The sequence below is a fragment of the Dermacentor silvarum genome, chromosome 6 (genome assembly GCF_013339745.2).
Source record: "Dermacentor silvarum isolate Dsil-2018 chromosome 6, BIME_Dsil_1.4, whole genome shotgun sequence".
Lineage (NCBI taxonomy): Eukaryota > Metazoa > Arthropoda > Arachnida > Ixodida > Ixodidae > Dermacentor > Dermacentor silvarum.
Window position 1 is genome coordinate 102,041,252 of NC_051159.1, and position 20,454 is coordinate 102,061,705.

Genomic DNA, 20,454 nt, shown 5'->3' on the forward strand with positions numbered 1-20,454 from the left:
GACTCTCGAGTTGAATTTTATATGGAGTGCCATTTTTATTATGCCTGTGACTTTTATTATTTGCATTTCTATGGTATAGGAGTAGCCAGCGCCACTTAAAGCCGTCAGCATCTAAACATTACATATCTTTTTTAAAGGGTCAGTGAACTCCGTCTCCTGATCTCCTTGTCAAGCTATCACTTTGTGCGATGAGCGCAAAGTGATGGTTATTTCACACACTTGTATATTTTGGTGGTTCGTGCATCTGGTGGGGGATCATGGTGTGCTCACTGTCGTTGAGCATCTAATCGTTTCGGGCCGGTGGCATTTTCAAGGGCAACTATTTCTTAAAGCGCGTTGAGTAAATGGCTGGCGGATCACACTTCAAGGAGCCTCGCCTGCATTCTTGACTTGTCGCTTACTATAGAGTGCCAATTGAGTTCGCGCGGGTGATCTGTCGGAATAAAATCTTTATTTAGTATATTTCATAGAAAGTACAGAGTGACGATGGTTCGGGTTTCTCCATAGCCTTATCACTCTCATCAAAGTGAGGTGTGTTCACGCGGCTTCTCAGTCTCAGCGAGCAGGTCATCCTTGGCCTCTGTGGCGTAGCCGAAGCTGTTTCCATGTGCGAAAAATTCTTCTTGCGCGTCCACCTGCTTCCAGTAGGCTTCAAAGTCGAGTGGCGGTCCCTGGCCACCGTATTCTATCGGTAGCGCGCTGGGCGGTATTTCCTCGCGAAGCTTCTCGAAGTTGTCGCCATGGAAGCGGTACTTGTGTAAAGAATAAGAGGGAAAAAATTATACAGGAACTATTGAAGCTGATTATACAAGCAGGCAAATAGCTTCCCGACCCCACTGAAGTACTCGTGCAACTTTGTGGATCACTGATATTCGTCGGACATTGGACACGTGAGCGAGGTTTCCTTGCCGCCCGTGAAACTACGCGGCCAGCCCGCGATACACAAATGGTAATTCGTCTTTTTTTCCTTAAATGGCAGTATTTCCATCAGCGATGGTGATGATGATGATGAATGATGATTTCTATTGGCATCCCCTTTGAATCATAGCGGCGACAAATAGCCTTCTAGCGTGCTTGGGCTAATCAGGTTTTTCTATATCTCTATTCCAGTTTAGCATTTTCCCTATCTTTTCTTTATTTCTCACTTTTCATTAAAGCGTCTAATAGAGGTAGGCGGATGTCAATTTTGAATGGAATACGAATAGAAAGTACTGAATATTGAATTGATCATCCACTAGTCAAACGCAAACGCATATATTGCAGCAAGAATAGTTATTTCGGTATCATTAGGTACCACGCCTGTACTGGCTAGTGCAAGCAAGACAGCTAGCTATCAGGGGAAAAGTATCAGTTTTCATACACACGATGCCCGATTATCATTAAAAAAAAACGTGCACGAATAGCCTCTTGCCATATTTAGTCTGGTTGCAAAACAGCCTTCCAAAAACGTTAAATGAATGGTTTCCAAAAACATCAGAAATTGAGGGAAAAGAAGAAATAAAGCTGCTGAAGGACTTGGGTGTCATTAGCACGTGTAAACAGGCCCGATGCAAGTAAAACACCACTGGGTGTAGCGTAAAAGTAAAAAACGCTACAGGCGCAGCTTACCAAAAACACTAAATGACAGACTGAAAGCAAAAGTCATCGTCGTCATGTAGGCTCCTGCCTTGAAGCCCAAAACAAAGCTTGCATTGCCCACTTTGTATCAGCATTGCTTCTGATAATTTGCGATACTTTGTTAGCAGGCAGGGAACAGTAGCGAGACTTGAACAGTCGGTTCTTCCGAAATAGTTGGCTGGTTTCGAGTCTTCAAAAATACTGAATATTTTATCTTCGTATGCGAATGCGAATAGTTATTGTATAATATTTGATTCGCATTCGAATATTCACCCACCCCTAACCTCTATCATTATATTGTACAGTTACCTCCACCCGTACCAGCTCCATCCCATTATTCTTTTCTTTTTTTATTAGCTGAACGCGGCGAAGTGATCGTTATCGAGTTTCTCTGGCGGCGAGTTTCTCTGGTAGTGGAGCAGCCCGCTTCGGTCTGAGAGAATGGCTTATCGGCGAGCGAGCACGCATTCACCTAGATAAAAAAAAAAGATGAGTCCGACTCCGAAAGAGATAACCACTTGAAAAAGAGTAAGTTTAAACATTCCTCAAAGTCACTAACAACGACTACAGCCCTACGCATATCGTGACCGACAATTCTTCGTACTAAGTTGCGCTACTAGATTGTTGTTACTCTCCTAAGTTAGCTTTCGTGTAACGGTGGCGTAGACTTTGCCTTTATCTCCTTACAGAGCCTACGTGATATGTTTGTGCAAAAGCAAATAAAAGATTCCTGGTGACTTCTTTCAGTCTCCTCAGATTTTTTTCGGTAGTAGGAATTGTGCCTCGTGTACTTACTTAGTTTGCTATTAAATGAATGCAATTCATTGATTGTCTATGCTAAAACATGTGCATATTGTTTTTTTTTTTCTTTTTACTTTTTCGCGTGTCTGCCAATGTTCCAGTGCCAATGTTCTGTCCTTGTACTTCTTTTTTTTTGTGTATTTTGAGTAACTGCTCTGAAGCCTCGTCAATTTGCGTGTTTAGCACCGTTTATGCGGTTGCTTCTTCCTCTATCATGAAGGAAGTAAAATTAGTTTGATATGAACTATGGCGGCGCAAATGTGCGAGTCTATAAGTTATGAAATGCTAGAAATTAAATGTAAATACTGCTAAGGGCAAGGTAATTGTAGGGTCAACATTGTATTGCCGATCCCGCAATTGCATAATGTCACAATGATTGTCTCAGCACATTCTGGATTTGCTGCCTCGGATTCATTAAAGTAAGTGACTCGAGGCGAAATTATAATTCTTATTAACTTTGCTTCAAAAGCTGCAAGAAACACCCGAATTCACTCGACAATCAATTATATTTATTAGATATATTTATTAGGTATTGTATAACTACATCTAGGTATAAAATAGATCATTTATATAATAAACTTTCACTAATTAACTTCCAAAATTAATTGAATATTGATCAATTATCGATTAGCTATTGATTGGCTATCGATTGGCTATTGCAAGGTATTGGCCACGTATTTGGGCTAGGCTAAGCCCGACCAAGTCATCCCCGGCATTTTGCGGAATTTATTGATTATTGATCATTTATTGATTAGCTATTGATTGGCTATCGATTGGCTATTACAGGGTATTGGCCACGTATTTGGGCTAGGCTAAGCACTACCAAGTCATCCCCAGCATTTCTCGGAATATATTGATTATTGATCGATTATATAGTAGCTTTTTATTGGCTATCGATTGGCTATCGATGACTGACTAAGCTTAAGTAGTCCCAACCATGCTTAGCTCGACTTAACCAGGCTCATACCGTTTTTGTACAACTGCCAGAATCGGCCCACATTTTCTGATCGCATGTTGCGGACTAACGCTCGGCTTAAACAGCTGTGCTATTAAAGTATTTTCCTTTATCTTACACAGAGCACATTCCTCGCCATCCGGCAATTTTCCTTGGACCAGAATGACTTGTTGATAGTAAATCAGTTTTAAGCTGTTTAAATGAGTTTGGTGTATCGAAAGTGATAAGCACTAGAGATTCGTAGCGCATCTTCTTGTAAGAGGCTGTTGCTGCGATAGGATCGCTTTGTATCGCACATGCGTCCAGGCCCTCGCGTTTCAAGGGCTCTGGAAATGCAGTAGTGCTTCTTGGAATTTTTTACCACTCATATATATTGTAGTACATATTATCATCCCTTTGCAATGTGTCTTTTGTGTTTGTACTACACTTCATTGGTCATTGCCATAATTTTATTACATATACATTTTACGGACTTCATAGCGAGCATTTTAGTTCCTTTTATATCATGTCACAACCAACTCTCGTAAGTGATTACTCCATTGTCAATTCATTGACTCTGGCCTAGCGCTCTTTGGCCGTACTTGGCCCTTGCGCCACAAGAACACCAAATTCATCATCAGCATCATCAAAGAACACGGCCTACTGCAAAGCTTCAGAAGCGAAATATCTTATTCAAAACAAAATTCGTCGTCTGGCCCACAAGCTTACCCGTTCGGCCATCTTGGCCTTGATGAAGGGCTTGAAGATTGCGTAAATCATGTCGAAAGCGTATGACTGTCTTACGATATGCACTGCTTTCAATCGCATCGGCATGCCTTCCTGAAAAAAAAAAACAGCAACATATTGGATTGCGCATCGTAAAGGCTACTTTTACATGAACTCGAACAAAGTACGCCGAGTGAGAAGTCGGGCTCAGAGAGCCAGAGGTGGCAGCTTTTAGATGAGCTCATGCACCAAGCAGTTCGAGGTAGCTGCGGCAGCCTGTGGCGTGGTGACAGCGAAAACAGCATGTCCTGTTCATGGATGCTATCTGGGAACCTCTGACCCGGCCCGTCCTCATTCACACACGCGTTGGATTTCCGTCGAGCATAGTGAATCCAACTGGCGCAGTTGATCTGGCGCAGAACGAACTCTTAGCGTTCACATGGACACGACACGCAAATCTCAGCTCTACAAGTTGACTCGATCCCTTTGTCGCGTTCATGTAAGCGCCCTGTTAGATGCGTTTGCTGAAAAATATAATGTCGATATGTGAAACTGTCGCAGCATATTCGCTTTTGTTTCCAAGTAAAGTGCGTGCTTTGGCAAAATGTTATGAAAAAGTAAAAAGCCGGCAGATTACACGCCCTGTGGGAATCGATGTTATGCGAAGCAGTGTGCAGGGAGCCTACCAAGTCAACGAAAAGAGCATGAGAGCACCAAGACGTAGGCGGCCCTTTGATGACCTACATGACACGCATGTCATGACATTCATGTCATGAGTACTCGGAGTCACTTTAGCTGCACCTAATAGACCTTAAGGCAAATGCCTTAGTCATGCCCATGACTATGACTTCGATAATCAACCCTTAGCCTTTTCCTTCACTTAGTACTACATCCGAACCCGTTCCATTGGTGTTTGAGTGTTAATCTTTTTTCGCTGAGCCATTCTCATTTTTCCTGAGTCATGGTCATGACTATGACTTCTACCACCATCCTTTAGTGTTTCCTTCACTTAGTACCCACGTCAGAACCCATTTCAGTTGCTTTTGAGTGTTAATATTTTTTTTGCTGAGTCATTGGCATGACTTACATGATTCGCATGTCATGTCATGACCTATCACTTGTGTTCGTCAAACACTCCTGTCATACTATGCCAGTTTTGGTACCTACCAAGTTAACGAAACGACCATGATAGCACCAATACGTAGGCGGCTGTTTCATGACCTACTTGGCACGCATGTCATGACATTTATGTCATGACATAAGTTATGCTCGTCATATACTCTTGTCATAGTACGCCAATTTTGGTACATACCATGTTAACGAAACGATCATGAGAACACAAAGACGTAGGCGGATAGATAGATAGATAGATAGATAGATAGATAGATAGATAGATAGATAGATAGATAGATAGATAGATAGATAGATAGATAGATAGATAGATAGATAGATAGATAGATAGATAGATAGATACTGTCAAAGTAGCAAATGTTCGCTCGGCTCGACTTCCAGCCGTGCCGAGCGCCGCTCAAAAGGTGTCGGAGCGGCGAGAGTGGGAGAGGAGGAAGGTGCGCGCTGAGTAGCAGGTGGGTGGAGCTGAAAATAGGGTAGCGATGACGTAGCGGTGGAGAGATTGAGGGAGATTGTGCACTAAGCAATAGTTGAGGCGTTGCTTAAGAGAGAGATTGAAGTGATGACGTAACCATGACGCGCAGGGTTCTCCTGATCTGAAAGCGTGCGCTGGCGGCGGCCTTATCCTGCCGTGAGCATGGCTTGGACGAAGAAGCAGCTTTCTCCCGAAGGAGAAGAGGCGCGGCGTCAACGACTTCGTGATGCTACTCGGGAGCGGGTTGAACCGACTGCGCGCAGATCCGGAATTCCGAGCAAGGGCTGCTGAAGCAAAGCGACGGAGGTGGGTTGGATATCAAGTGTTTACAGAGAGAGAAGCTGCGTCTCGGCAACGCTATGAAGAAGCTCACCATGAAGATAGAGAAATCGATGTTAAAGCAAAGTTAAAGCTAAGAAAAAGCAAAAGTTAAAGATAAGTAAAAGCAAAAGTTATAGCTAAGTAAAAGCCAAGTTAAAGCGAGGTAAAAGCTAGTATAAGCCACCAGCTCCACTGTTTCATCAGTCTTCGCGACGTTCTGCGAAATTTAAGTAGTAATTATCGTACAGTTAGATGTAATCCTCATAGCTGCGGCCAATATTGTGAACCGAGCTGACTATTTGCGTCATTTATACATTTGCCACACGGGTTGGATTAATGCCACTGAGAGTCTAGGTCCTTAAGTTCGTTAGCGCGATTACATATACCTAGCGTTGCTTCTACACATGCATATTTAATGACAATAAACGGGGCGATGACAATAGCAGCAGTGAATGCAGTGAGTTCGTCTGCCAATCATAATACAACCAGAAATCGTTACTTGGCAGACAAAAGTCAAACAAATGCCACTAAAAACAATAAGGGACACACTTTATGTAGAATTAATTCTGATATTTTCAGAAATCTATCGGTCATTGCCCGCCGTAACGTCTATCATTGAGAGCGAGAGTACGTATTCGACGACCGAATGAGTTGTGAGAACGTGCTAACCCCAAGTGGTAGAAAGCTTTAATGTCTTTAAGTATGTACGTGTGGCGCCGCGCGAATGGCGTTAAGTGTTTGGTAAATGAAAACTTAATGTCATTTTTCCAGCCCGTGTGGGACAGGTATTTCCGGTCTATTCGCCTGCTAAAGAATTGTGGCTTTGAAGCAGAGAAAAACGACAAGCTGTGCGCATTAAAACTTAGCTGGCACGCCGTTGCCGGTGGCATACTAAAGACGTACAGCAAAGATCTGAAGTTGAGTTTTGAGCCCACTACTTATTTTGCAATAAAGTTGCGGATTTGCAGTCAGTGCCACCCAAACAGCGAAATTCGGATTTCCCACCTGCACATATCCCAGGGCTTTTCTAACAAGCCCTATATTCACAGACAATATCTTGTCTGCCGTAAACTCGGCGTAGTCAACCAAGAGAACAATTCCAGATGTTTGCGTCGCAGGGTTTGGCGCCATGTGTTCCAAACAGACCAGGCAAGCACGATGTAAATCAGCGTAAGGCAGTTCTTCGGGCATCCATAAGCCTGAAAACAGAAAAATGAAGGTTGTCACGAAATGTAATCCTGGACCATTATTTCTTTTTCAGTTCTAGTTTTGTCATGACCTAAAAATCATGTCAGATTTAATTCTATTTTCTTGATTTTTTGAGGTAGCTGCTACTGACGCAGTGCTATACCCATCACTCCATAAGCACAGTTCTGAAGCATAGGCTTACTAATTGGCTTCGCACTGTTCTTTCACAACAGTGCCGCTTACATAAGATTGCGACGTACATTGTTTACAATAATGGACGTATAGAACATACGAGTATATTACCATCTTTCGTCGGTTGGCAGTCCTATTATTACGATAGCAATTATATGGACACTTCACCCGTATTTCTGCCGTCGGCGTCGTCGTCGCAGTCGCCGTCACCGTGAGGTTCCGTATAGACTCCAAGGGCGATAAAATCGTCGCCGCGCGCCGTATGCGCGAGTGAAAGCGCGCGGGGGACGCGCGCTATCACGGAGAGCGAACGCACGGCGGAAAGCAAACGTGACCGTCGCGCGAAAGGCCGTGGGGGTATGGGAGGGAGGGAGGTGGGGCGACGCTGTGCTACGGCACCAAATGTGTGTCTTGCAACCGGGAGCAAGGGGAACTGGCAACGCAATCTTCCACGCGAAAGCAAGAAAGCGGGAAGGCAGCGCGGGAGGGAGGGGGGGGCAGCTTCTACTCTGCCAACAACTACGCTTGTACTGGCTGTGGTGGCGGTCGCCCGCACCGTCTCTTATCTCCACACGGCTCTGACCTTTGTATGCGCTGTGCATTCGCCGCTCAGTTTCCGTTGAAGCGATAGACCGCACGAACCTTCGCCCGCTGCGGCCGCTGCGCTTGCTGCCAGCGTTTTGGCAGTCGTTGTCGGCGGTCATTCAGTGTGATCTATTCATGTTTGCTTCTGCGCGATGACCCCACGCTTGTCAATTCAGTTAGAACGCGAATGTGTCCAAGTTTATGCAGCCGATAAAACTACTATCCCTACTCCGAATAGCTCTCTGCTAATTTGCTATCGCAATTGATGCTTCACCTTTCGGGCGAAACTGCGACATTTTTTTGCGATCGTCCATAAACCATCGAACACTGGATTACCATCATACTGCAAGACAAAAGCATCTCCCAAATATCCATCACCCTTGCCTTGTGCCAGTGTAAACGGATACTTCCAACTCTCATAATGCCACTGAATTTCTTGCCACCCTCGACAAGGATTCTCTGCACTGGGAGCCCATTTCCTTGGAATTCCTTAACAGTGTTTCAGTGCATACATTACACGGCATATTGATCCTTTATCGACGACTATTGCCTACAGGTCCAATAATAACAAATTTTTTTTCTTCCGGAGTTTTGGTATTGGATACAAAATTTCTCAGTAAATGTCTTCGGCCACCGCTGAATGACAGGCAGCAAGCTTCATTTCCTTGGTTTAGAACTGGGACAGAGTACGAGGAAGAAAACGTTTGGCACGCGACTAGCTTTCTTTTGAAAGCACACTCAGGGTAGACAGACCAATGCAAGATCTCCTTCCGCTGTAGTGTCACACATGTAATGCAAAGCAAATGCAATGTACACCTATGCTTCCCATATCACGAGAACTGTCTGCGCACATTCCAAATGAAGCCATAGGTGTATTGAGGTGAAGTCCACTTCCAGTTTTATGCTTGTTGTATCCCGCTATTACTGAAAAAGGTTTCGCAAAGTATTTTTTCTATTCTTTGAATATGTTATTTCTCGATGTGTTTTTCCCATTCTGATAGAAAATGAACATTTTTCAGGTATTTATATGTGCCGTCAGTAAAGGGCTTAACTGGACTGCACTTTCTTACTCTAGTCAATCGAATTCCAAAATGTTCCAAAAGCACGCTGCTGTCCTTTTCTCTTAAATGGCCCGCTTATGGTTTTTCCCATAACTCAATAAAAGGTGTTATATCTTTTCAGCTTTCATTGTGCGCTTCCAAGTTTCCGTCACATAGGTCACATAGGTCAACTATACTATATTGATATTATATTAATATATGTGGCGCCCTTCTTTGTCACATATTGGTCGTCCCGTGTTGGATTCATTTGCTGGGATCCTAATCTGATGTCCAGCTAATATCACGGCTCAATGGGGGTGCGCTTCCTAAGAAATGATGTGTGCTAGAGAGAGAGAGAATAAACTTTTATTACGAGCAAGCGCAGTCCGCGCCCTAGGTGGGCGGCCTCCTTATTCCAGGTAGCCGCGTGCCAAGGCCATCTCCCGTGCCGTTCGATGAGGCTAGCGATTGGACGAATAAGTATGCCATGTCTGAAACGTGGTGCTTACCTGGTCTACAGAGTAGGATCAACCTCCCATGGACATCCGTCTCGGGCAGAACCATGACCAGATTGCGAGCCGCCGGTGGCACTTTGCTTGGAAGTAATTCTCGGTAAGAGGACGCACTGGCCACTCGGCACCTGTAGTAGTTTCGAATGGTTTGCAGGGCCGACTCTACGTCGTACTTTCGCACCCGCAGGAAACGCAGAAGGAAGGCGGCGTCATTCTGAGCGTTCAATTCCGGCTCGGCTGTAAGTGATGACGCGAGGAAACAGGCGGATCATTATGTAAACAGTTGGACAACAACGTGCAGTAAGGCTTGAAGCCAAGAAGATGAAGTTCGTATTGTGCTACCCATTCATTACCACTGAAATGCGAAGTGAACGCAAGCTGTATCTTTCTTTTATAACACAGATATTAGCCTATTGTGTCCTATCAGCCGAAGTTTTCTTTCGATATAGTTCTAGTGTGTCGTTCATATTCCCTTTGTTACCCTAAAGTACGTGTCGCCTTTTAACAGTGAACCGTACTGTAAATCTGTGACGAAATCAGCCAACGACCGAGCAAAGCACCGGGTGTGTCAGACGCCCCATTGCAATCTATATATCCAGCTATATTTAGGCGATATGCCAGGTTAAGTAGTATTGTTGGCAGCAGATACCAGTAATCTTGCCCAGTACAATACCAAAGCTAATAATTTCATCATTAACAAATTAAGTTCCTAAAATATTACAGTAAAAGTTGTGAAGGCAGAGTCCAGGCCCACCAGTGCTCATGGTGGTTCCACTACGAGGATCCTAACGCAAATAAGCGGTAGCAAGGGCAATCCCACTGATCTCAAGAAGCAAATGTATCTCGTAAAATCGCAAACATTTTAAAACAGGCTATCTTCCTCGAGTGATGGTTTGCGCAGATAAGTAGTTCTGATGATAATACAAAATCTGAGTAAATCAGGTGGTCTAACACCTCCTTGCCAGCAACATGACAAGCAATGTTTTCTTTTTTTTGTGCACAACTGGTCGCCAACTAGATAGAAATGATGATGATGATTATTATTATTATTATTATGATGATGATGATGATGATGATGATGATGATGGTTGTCCGTGCATCTAACCTTCCAACAGATGCCGGTAATCACTCCGCCCTAGCACCTCCTTTCAGAAAAGTTTGTCACCTTCATAAGCGCAGCGTGAGACGGGCGAACAAGAGGACGCACACAGCGAGGCGGCACATGACACAAGCCCACACCCTGTGATCTATCCTACGCACGGTGCATCGTTGCTTTGCCACATTGCATCAGTGCTTTGCTATATTGAGCACTTTTTTCTAAAATATATGAGAATTAAAATTTTCTGCTTGTTTCAGTCACTATATTATAAGTTTTTGGTTTAAATGCAACAAACTTGATCACAATCACTGCAGTTGCTGACGAGAAAAACAATTTCTTTGTTCTTATGTATTTAGATAGAAGCTCCCGAGCTAAAGATCCCGATTAAAACATCACTTGAAATCAAGTTAGCTGAGGTATCCACACAATAATGAATAAAGGACTGATAATTTTACTTAAAGCATGCATTTCTGTTTCCATAGAAATATTGCTATCTATATCTATCTATATATTAGGCGAAAGTTCGCAAACACAGGTCTGAGATAGACGTTCCCAAAGTCAAACAGAATATAACTGAAAAAATAAAATGTAGCAAATATGGAGACATTTCGATTCATTTTTGCTTTTAGATTCTAAATTGACTAGCTCTTCTCTAGTTTTATGCTGTGCAGTTTTACGCAGTGCATACAGATCCCGCCGTTGTTTTGGGGTGGCTCGTTAGTTTCACTGCACACTTCGCCCGGAGCCCGTCCTAATTTCGTCCATTGTTTCCTACATTGTAGCACTCTTGTAGTCAACTATAATTGGAAAGCAGACTAAGCAGAGGTTGAAACAAGTTAAACAATCCAGAGTAGCTTGAACGTGCTGAAATATCCGGCTGCGCACAAGTACAAACTTCCTCAACTAGCTGACCAGAATGCGAAGTTTTTATAAGGAGAGCGGACGTTGCAAATACAAGGAAAGTGAATAACGATGTACTCTCAAAAAGAAAAGCCTGGATTTCAAAATATCTGTTGTTATACTGTATTCTAGCACCCTCTGGTTTAGAAGTGTCTGCAGTAGATGTAGGCTGTACGTTGTGCCAATGGCGCATCACCCTTTAAGCGTAATCAAAGACAAACATCAAACACATGCAATGCAGTAATCCAGATCCATCAGGACTCCAGAGGTATCAGAAAAATCTTTATTTCTCTTTAACGTATTTGTGACTGGCATCGTACAAAGAGTAAAACCTCTAAGAGCTGTGGTAGGGAACTGACAACACGATTCCAGAGTGTAGCGTTTGTTCAGTCAAGTAGCTCTTGATAATTGAGGGATGTCGTGCTGCATGGACCGAGTAGAGAAAGGCCCTGCACAAAGGGGAGAATGTTCTTGGCTGCATGCGCCTCTAGACTTGCGAGACTTGCCTGTGATCATGATGATGATGATGACTTATTAGCATCCCCTTCGAAACGGGGCGGTGACAAATAGTCACCAAGCATGCTTGAGTTATGGACGTATGATATTGTTACGGAGAGATGCGTTTATTAATGAAATGATGGATGCGAGAGGCCTAGGGACCGATGATGTCACAGTCCGAACTCACGTCGTCTTCCTTCACTTTCAATCGTCCTCCCGTATCGTAGCAATTCCCCCCTTTGCAGACGATGCCCACCGGCCGAGTCAGTTGGAGTTCCGGTGGTGAAAACGTTTAAGACGGGCGACATGGACGACGTTGGTCTTGCTTGAGCGGCGGCCAGTAGACAAGAGTCGACAAATCACGTACGTGACATCACTGAGACGTGCCATAACGACAAAGGGGCCGGTGTAACGGGCCAAGAACTTTTGGTATAGGCCGCGCTTCCGAAGTGGCGTCCATAGCCACACCAAATCACCTTTCTCGTACGATACGTGCTGATGGCGCTCGTCATAACGGGTTTTAGAGCGTTCTTGGGAGGCAAAAGTACGAAGGCGGGCGATGCGCCGGGCCTCTTCTGCGCGGCAAAGTGTTTCGGCCAGAGAAGTTTCGGCGGTTTCGGAGAACGGAAGGATAGAATCGAGAGCTGTACGCGGTTGGCGGACGTATAGGAGATAGAATGGGCTGTATCCGGTGGTTTCGTGTTTTGCGGTATTGTAGGCGAAAGTTATGAAAGGCAACACAGTGTCCCAAGATTTGTGAGCGGAATCAACATACATCGCAAGCATGTTGATGAGAGTTCTGTTGGTCCGTTCAGTTAAGCCGTTAGTCTGTGGGTGGTACGGCGTGGCGTGACGAAAATGAGACGTCGAAAGCCGGAGAAGCTCTTCAACCACATCGGCAACAAATTGCCGGCCACGATCACTGATAATAACACGAGGGGATCCATGGCGTAAAATGACGAATGAGAGCATGAAGTGTGAAACTTCAGCGGCCGTTGCTACACGAATCGCCGCACTTTCTGCATAGCGTGTCAGGTGATCGACGCATACTATAATCCATCGGTTGCCTGTCGTTGATCGCGGCAGAGGGCCGAGCAGGTCAACACCAACTACCTCAAACGGTGAAGCAGGGGGCGTGATGGGATGCAGAAGTCCGGGAGGGCCGCTAGTTGGGCGCTTGTAGCGTTGACACAGTTCACAGCTCGCAACGTACGCTGCTACACTTTGGCGCATCTTTGGCCAGAAGAAACGTTCTTGTGTGCGCTGAAACGTCCTGGAAAATCCCATATGTCCAGATGTAGGGTCATCGTGCATTACTTGTAGCACATCACGTCGCAAGCTTGTCGGCACGACTAGAAGCAAACGGGCACCCTTGCCAGAATAATTCTGCTTGTAAAGAATGCCATCCTTTACAACGTAACGGCGTTGACCGTTCGCTTCGGAGATAAATAGAGGAGCCAGACTGGTGTCGCTGCGTTGCTCCGTGCGAAAGGTGGTAAGGTCAGGAAATAGAGGGTCAACAACTGCTAGGTATTCATCGAAATTGTCTGCGTCACACTCGGTCGTCGAAAGGGGAAGCCTTGATAAACAATCAGCGTCAGCGTGGCGACGACCGCTCTTGTAACACACTTCAAAGTCATATTCTTGTAATCTTATGGCCCAACGAGCAAGACGGCCGGATGGGTCGCGTAGTCCGGTGAGCCAACATAACGAGTGATGGTCGGTGACAATTGAGAATCGGCGTCCGTAGATATACGGGCGAAACTTGTGGACAGCGAAGACGACCGCGAGACATTCTTGCTCCGTCACCGTATAGTTGCGCTCAGGTTTACTTAAACAACGACTGGCATAGGCAACCACATGTTCTATGGTGTCATGCCGTTGAACCAAGACGGCCCCGAGGCCTATACCACTGGCGTCGGTGTGAAGTTCGGTTGCAGCAGATGGGTCATAGTGGCGAAGTAAGGGCCCTGAGGTCAGTACGAACTTGAGCTGCTTAAATGATGACTCGCATTCTGCTGACCACTGAAAAGGCACGTCCTTGTTGAGTAGACATGTCAGGGGGTAAGCCAGGTCGGCAAATTTAGGCACGAAGCGACGGAAGTACGAGCACAAGCCCAAGAAACTTCGCAACTCTCGTAGTGACTGCGGTTGTTTGAAGCTGCTAACTGCAGCGACCTTTTGAGGGTCAGGCCGAACGCCGTGCTTGTCGACAAGATGACCAAGAACCAGAGTCTCACGGTTTCCGAAGTGACACTTCTTAGAATTCAAGGTGAGTGAAGCTCTCTCAAGAGATGTAAGAACGATGTCAAGACGGCGATTGTGCTCCTCAAATGTACGGCCAAAAATTACAACGTCATCAAGATAACATAGACAAATTTCCCACTTCAGTCCACGCAGAATAGTATCCATGAAGCGCTCAAACGTGGCTGGGGCGTTACACAAGCCAAACGGCATTACATTGAATTCAAACAGACCATCTGGGGTTACAAAGGCCGTTTTCTCCTTGTCATCCGAATGCATGGGAATTTGCCAATAACCGGACCTTAGATCCACGGAGGAGAAGTACGAGGCAGAATGCAAGCAGTCAATTACGTCATCAATCCTGGGAAGCGGGTATACATCCTTTTTGGTGATAGAGTTGAGACGTCGGTAATCCACACAGAATCTCCAAGAACCGTCTTTCTTCCTTACAAGGATCACAGGTGCAGCCCAAGGGCTGCATGACTCCTGAATGACCTTCTTCTTGAGCATTTCTTCCACCTGTTGAGCAATGATTTTGCGCTCTGCAGGTGAGACACGGTACGGTTTCTGCCGGATAGGATGAGCAGATCCCGTGTCAATCACGTGACGAGTACGTGACTCTGGCACATTAAATTGTTCCTCGCTCTGCGCAAAATCAAAGACTGCGGCATGCTTGGCCAGGACGTGGACCAAGGCTCGGCGCTTCTCTGACGGCAACGACTTGTTGACCATAGCCAGAAACTTGTCCTCTGTAGGGTGAGTGACAGCCACGTGGTCTACTGTTTCGTTGCTTAAAGCTGCGATACAACGACTGCTCGCATTTTGTTCGAAGAGGGCAAGCCGCATTCTACTGGGTAGCACGACAGGCTCACTAGAACAATTCAGCACCCATAATGAGGATCGCCCATCGGTAATAGAAATTGTGCAACGAGGCACGAGCACATTTTTCTTGACGCAGTTGAGGGGGACCGGCTCCACAAGGACATCAAACGTCCCAGCGTCTACAGCAGGGGTATCAACGGGCACTATCTTGATCGACTGGGGCGGCAAGCAAATATCGTCAGTGACGGCGAGGGTACCATGACAGCGCGGAGACCCCTCAGTAAAAGCGGATAACAAAATTTCACCAGCGCCGCAATCCACAGTGGCGCCGCACTCTCGTAGAAAGTCGATCCCCAAGATTACGTCGTGCGTGGAGCTAGCCAGAACAGCAAATTCCACCTTGAACACTCTGTGGCCTAAAGTTACACTCGCAACACACATCCCGACAGGGTACAGCGACTCCCCACTCACTGCACGGAATGTGGCACAGTTGTCCCAGCAAAACATCACTTTGGGTCCTAGCCGTGATTTAAAATTTAAACTCATAACCGAAACAGCTGCTCCAGTGTCTATCAAAGCCATCGTCGGAAGTCCGTCTACGAGGACGTGAACCTTGTTCTGCATCATCGAAACTGGTGGAGGCATGCGTGTGTGTTGTGACAAATGTTCGGCGACCTCACCTCCATCGGCCGCACCACCTAGTTTCCCGGCGGTGGGGAAGTGACACGGCGACCAGGCGATGGAGAACGGCGCCGGCGTGCAGTTGGGGGCGTCAAGCTTCGTACGGAGGCGGGCGAGTCGCTGCGGGTGTTCTGTCGGTAGTTGTTGCCCATGAACGTGTCACCACGGGAGTTCTGCTGGAAACTATTTCCGAAGTACGTGTCCCTTGTCCAGCGAGCACTACCGGGCCGATTGTTCCGTCGAGGAGACGCCGGCGGATTCTCGTAAAACCGTGGTTGTCCGCGACGGCGCTCAGGGCAGAATCGAGCCACGTGTCCACGGACACCGCACTGGAAGCACACAGGTGCCTCACGCAAATCACGAAACCTTCCACTAGGCTCTGTGTATTCGTGATGATCGTCCCACGATGACGCCATGGTACGTGGTTGGTTGAAGGCGTGCTGCGGGCCATCACGACGATGTAAGTCGTAGGTTGGTCGTTCCGGTGCTCGTGATCGAGGCGCATCGTCATGCCCCGTGGCATGAACGGACGCACACGTTGCGTCGTAAGGCAAATAGGCATCGCTGACGCGTGGTCTTGTCGCGGCGACAGCTTCACGTCGATCAAGTTCTTCGCGTACGATTTGTCGTATCGTTGACGCGAGATCGCAGGGTGGTATAGGACCGACGTCAACACTCGCAACGGTGGTGACGTTGGCGAGTCTACCAAACTTAGGTGTAATGCGCTTAGCCTTGAGAGTCTCAAACGTGCGACAATGTTTGATTACGTCGGCGACAGACTCCAAGGTGTCCTTTCCTATGAGGAAGTTGTAGACGTCCTCGGCAATCCCTTTCAGAAGATGTCCGACCTTGTCTTCTTCTTTCATGCGAGGGTCTACAGACTTGCACAATTTCAAGATTTCTTCAATGTAAATTGTGCAAGTCTCGCCTGGCACTTGAGCACGCTGCATCAAAGTCTGCTCAGAGCGCTTCTTCTTCAAAGATGGGTCCCCAAAGCAGCTCTTTACTTCATCCACGAAGTCTTCCCATGTGGCTAGAGTTTCTTCGTGGTTTTCAAACCACACGAGCGCCGTGCCGTCTAGAAACAATGGCACGTTGGTCAGCCGGGTGTCCGAATTCCAACGGTTGTATCGACTCACCCGACTGTAGTGGTTCAGCCACTCTTCAACGTCTTCTCCGACCTTTCCGGCGAAGGTCCGTGGCGCCATGTAATGTTGCCACGTTGCGCCAGACGAAGTCAGCGCGTTGTCACCGTTAGGAACCGTGTCCATTGGAAGCGGTGGTAGTCCGGCCAGGCGGCGGCTTCGGCGTATTTTCAGATGTTGCGCTTCCGTGGTCGTTCGTCCTGGACTTCTCTTCGTTACCCAGCACCTCGACCAATACTGTTACGGAGAGATGCGTTTATTAATGAAATGATGGATGCGAGAGGCCTAGGGACCGATGATGTCACAGTCCGAACTCACGTCGTCTTCCTTCACTTTCAATCGTCCTCCCGTATCGTAGCAATATGCATGCTTTTCATTCTAGCATTTTGCATACATCTCCTCATCTTTTTTTTTTTCTTGCTTAAAATTTCTCTATCTACCTTGTACCGCGCTACCTATTCCTGAACGGATCCGGTCATATCAATTTATTTCCTGCTTTTTTGCACCAATACTCTAAACGTCTCTTGCTTATATCGACTGCTGACTGGTTGATGCTTCCACCCACTTTACATCCAAGCGCTTCGGGAAGGTGCAGGATACCTGCGCGTATCACTGAGGATAACGCGTTCGCATTCCATAAGGAATGTGCTGAGTGGTCTTCGGACATTTACTGCAGCAGTCACGTGTCTCTTCTTGTTGCGAATATTTTTTCCAGTATGTTTTTGTTCTTAGGCAACCTGCTAGAGCCTCAAATAGCAAGGCACTGGCCTTTGTGTTACCATACGGATTTTCTCTTCTAACATTTTTGTTGCAATTCTTGTAAATCTTTATGGTCTTTTTTGTTTCCATTCTTTGCATCCAATTTACTGTTTCTCTCACTTTCTTTTTTCCTGATTGTATATTTACACTTTCAGTTACCCTGTACTTGGTCTCCAACTTTCTTGACCTCTTCTTCCATTCTGTGTCCACGCTTTTGATGTACAGATACTTTTGCACTTTAGTAACCCATTTATTTTCATCCATGTTCCTGAAACTTTTTTCAAAACTATTATCGCTCAGCGCTTCCCGGATTTCAAAATGGGCCCAAGCCATGTCACCCTGCACTGCCTCATTTGTGGTTTTCCCGTGGGCTCCCCAAGCTAACCGGCCTACAGATCGTTGATTAACGTTCAACCCTGACAAGATATTCGATTTTAGGCACAGAATGGCAGTTGAGAACGTTAGCGCTGACAAAATTACCCACTTTCCAGTTTCCGCGCACCACCTCGATTTTATTATAGCTCCAAAGTGCTTAATGTTTGCTTATTGCTGCATTCCGTTTCCCTTTTATTTTCAGATTATCTTAATGGGTGCTTGGAGTAAGTCTGTCTTTCGCTTATGTATACGCCTTGATTTTTATAGTGCTTATTTATGTATATGACTTGCTGCTGATTACTCGTCTTTCCGGTAAATATCATAACTCCCGATTTCTCTGTGCTAAACTTAGGCCTAGATTTGTCGCTGTGTTACCACAAATATTCTCAAGTCTCTGTAAATTTCTTGCATTGTCCGCCAGTAGCACAATGGTGCCCGCAAGGAGCAGCCCTGGGATCTTCTTTTGCACCCTTTGCCAATTACGAATCTAAAATAAATCAAGCCGTAATTTACTGTGCTCCAGTCATAATTTTATGGCCTTAACACAAAGAGTGAACAACAATAGAGACCGGACACCCTCGCTTTTGTCATTGGTGAATTTTCACTACATCATTCATTGCATTTCTGGCCTTCCCATACAACTTGTACTTGGTTATCTGTATATAATTCCCTCAGGAGCTCCACGAAATCCTCATCCAGTCCTTCGTGTTTGAGAATATCCCATCACGATTACGTGCCTACTTTGTCGTAGGCCCCCATAAAATCTAGAAATGGTATCCCTCAAGGTCTATTCTGAGCTAATAAAATCTCTATGCATTGCGTTAGTACAAACATATCATCTAAGCGCCTGCCAGGTGTGAACCCATTCTGTAGTTCCCCCTGTATATATTTCTCTCCGCCCACTTAAACAGCTCTAATTTTATTGCTTGCAGTGACATTCTATTATCCCTGATGTTACTGTAACTGGCCTGCACGGCCTCGTCTTATTCTTATCACCTTTGCCTTTGTAGATGAGGTGCATCTTTCTTTCACGCCATCCAAACGGAATTTTCTTCGTTTTAATTACTTGCCCTATGGCATTATTAAGCAGTGTTTTGCTCTTTGAGCCCGGCTGTTTGAATAGCTGCATAGGGATTTTATCGGTTTTGGCGGACGTCTTATTATGGACATTTTCTGCGATTGTTACGTGCCAGTGCTACCTTCTAACAGTGTTTAAGTAGCGTGAAATCTATAGGTGTCTCGTCCAGTGCGTCAATATTCAGAAGCGCAGTGCGAGGCACGCGAACATATGATCACGCACAGTGAGGCGAAACAGAACGCAAGTTCTCAGCTTGAGAGCCATTCACTACAAGATGCCACGCTGGCCCACCCACCCCTTCATAAAGTGCCCCGAAACGGATCTGCTAAACGTTACCATTCACGGGACAAGTCCAGATCACTCAGCAAGATCAGAAGCAGCTGCGCAGAACCTCCCTCCTAAATGTCCAGTCCCGCGAAAACACCTTATCTCTTATATCGCTCAGACAGAAACCTTGACGCTGAATTGCCTCAGCCAAATATCTCCGCTCTGTAGAGTGAGTCCAAGAAACTTAAAGAAATAGTGTTCAACATCACCGAAAAGAAGTTGGAGAGTGCGGTAATGCGTTCACGGGAAATTTCGTGTGATTTCGATGCTAGCAGCGCGTGCACTCTGCTCTATACAAGAAGTGGTGTACCGGTTGCTTACCTTCCAAGAGTTGAGAAAGTCTCTCTAGGGCTTCTCTTCTCTTCGCGGAAGTCTCTCCCAACTCAACTTCAGCTATCTGCTGCAGCTTCAAAGGAAGCGCACCTTCCGAAATATCCCACACGTCGTCGACACATTTCTTGGTGTAGATACCAGACATCGTTGGGACAGTGGCTGAACGAAAAGATTCAACAAGCCGGCGGATGCGTTGTCCGGCAAGTGCTTCGACTGCGAAGGCAGCAAACGGGGAAAACAACGTTTCTGGCATCCGCAAAGCCGTAGACGGAAGATTTCTCAGCGGCTTGCTGGTACGAAAACACACGTGAACCGGTCGCGAAGGAAAGTACGTCAAACGGTGCGTGTGGAAGCACTGTTAATGCCCCGACACATGCGGCTACATGCAGATGCAAACCGTTTAAGTCAGCCTCGCCTACGTTGGTTATCTCGCTTGGGTGCTTTTCTGCGTTGGCATAAGGCTTAAGCCATTATTAATAGAAATCAAGTCCCGCAGCCGCGGCAAATGTCGAGACTATTTGGCCCTGCGCAGCCCTTGCTTATATTTTCGCGATTAACATGACTAAGTCGAGCAAACCAAAGATAATTAGGAGGAAGTATGTGTTGTTGCTGCTAGCGCTTTGGCAGCCATGTTTTAAGATGTTGGCTTCAACCGTCTGTGTTCGTGCATG

The 20,454-nt window shown here is 46.0% G+C and overlaps 1 protein-coding gene across 1 annotated transcript; it reads right to left on the bottom strand.

Moving 5' to 3' along the window:
* Positions 1-490: 490 nt before the first annotated feature.
* Positions 491-20,177, bottom strand: LOC119456801 (alpha-tocopherol transfer protein-like). The gene is made up of 5 exons (XM_037718620.2): positions 19,772-20,177; positions 9,520-9,759; positions 7,011-7,204; positions 4,082-4,192; positions 491-752 (listed from the first exon to the last, which is right to left on the bottom strand). The coding sequence occupies exons 1-5, from the start codon at positions 20,034-20,036 to the stop codon at positions 522-524; spliced, it is 1,041 nt and encodes a 346-aa protein (XP_037574548.1). The 5' UTR covers positions 20,037-20,177; the 3' UTR covers positions 491-521.
* Positions 20,178-20,454: the final 277 nt, after the last annotated feature.

Excerpts from the sequence above, each read along its gene's own strand:
- LOC119456801 (XM_037718620.2), bottom strand. The coding sequence starts at position 20,036 with ATGCCAGAAACGTTGTTTTCCCCGTTTGCTGCCTTCGCAGTCGAAGCA. Across the intron at positions 9,760-19,771 it reads ACTTTCTCAACTCTTGGAAG|CCGAGCCGGAATTGAACGCT; the intron begins GTAAGCAACCGG and ends CATCACTTACAG. Across the intron at positions 753-4,081 it reads AGGCCAAGATGGCCGAACGG|TACCGCTTCCATGGCGACAA; the intron begins GTAAGCTTGTGG and ends TCTTTACACAAG.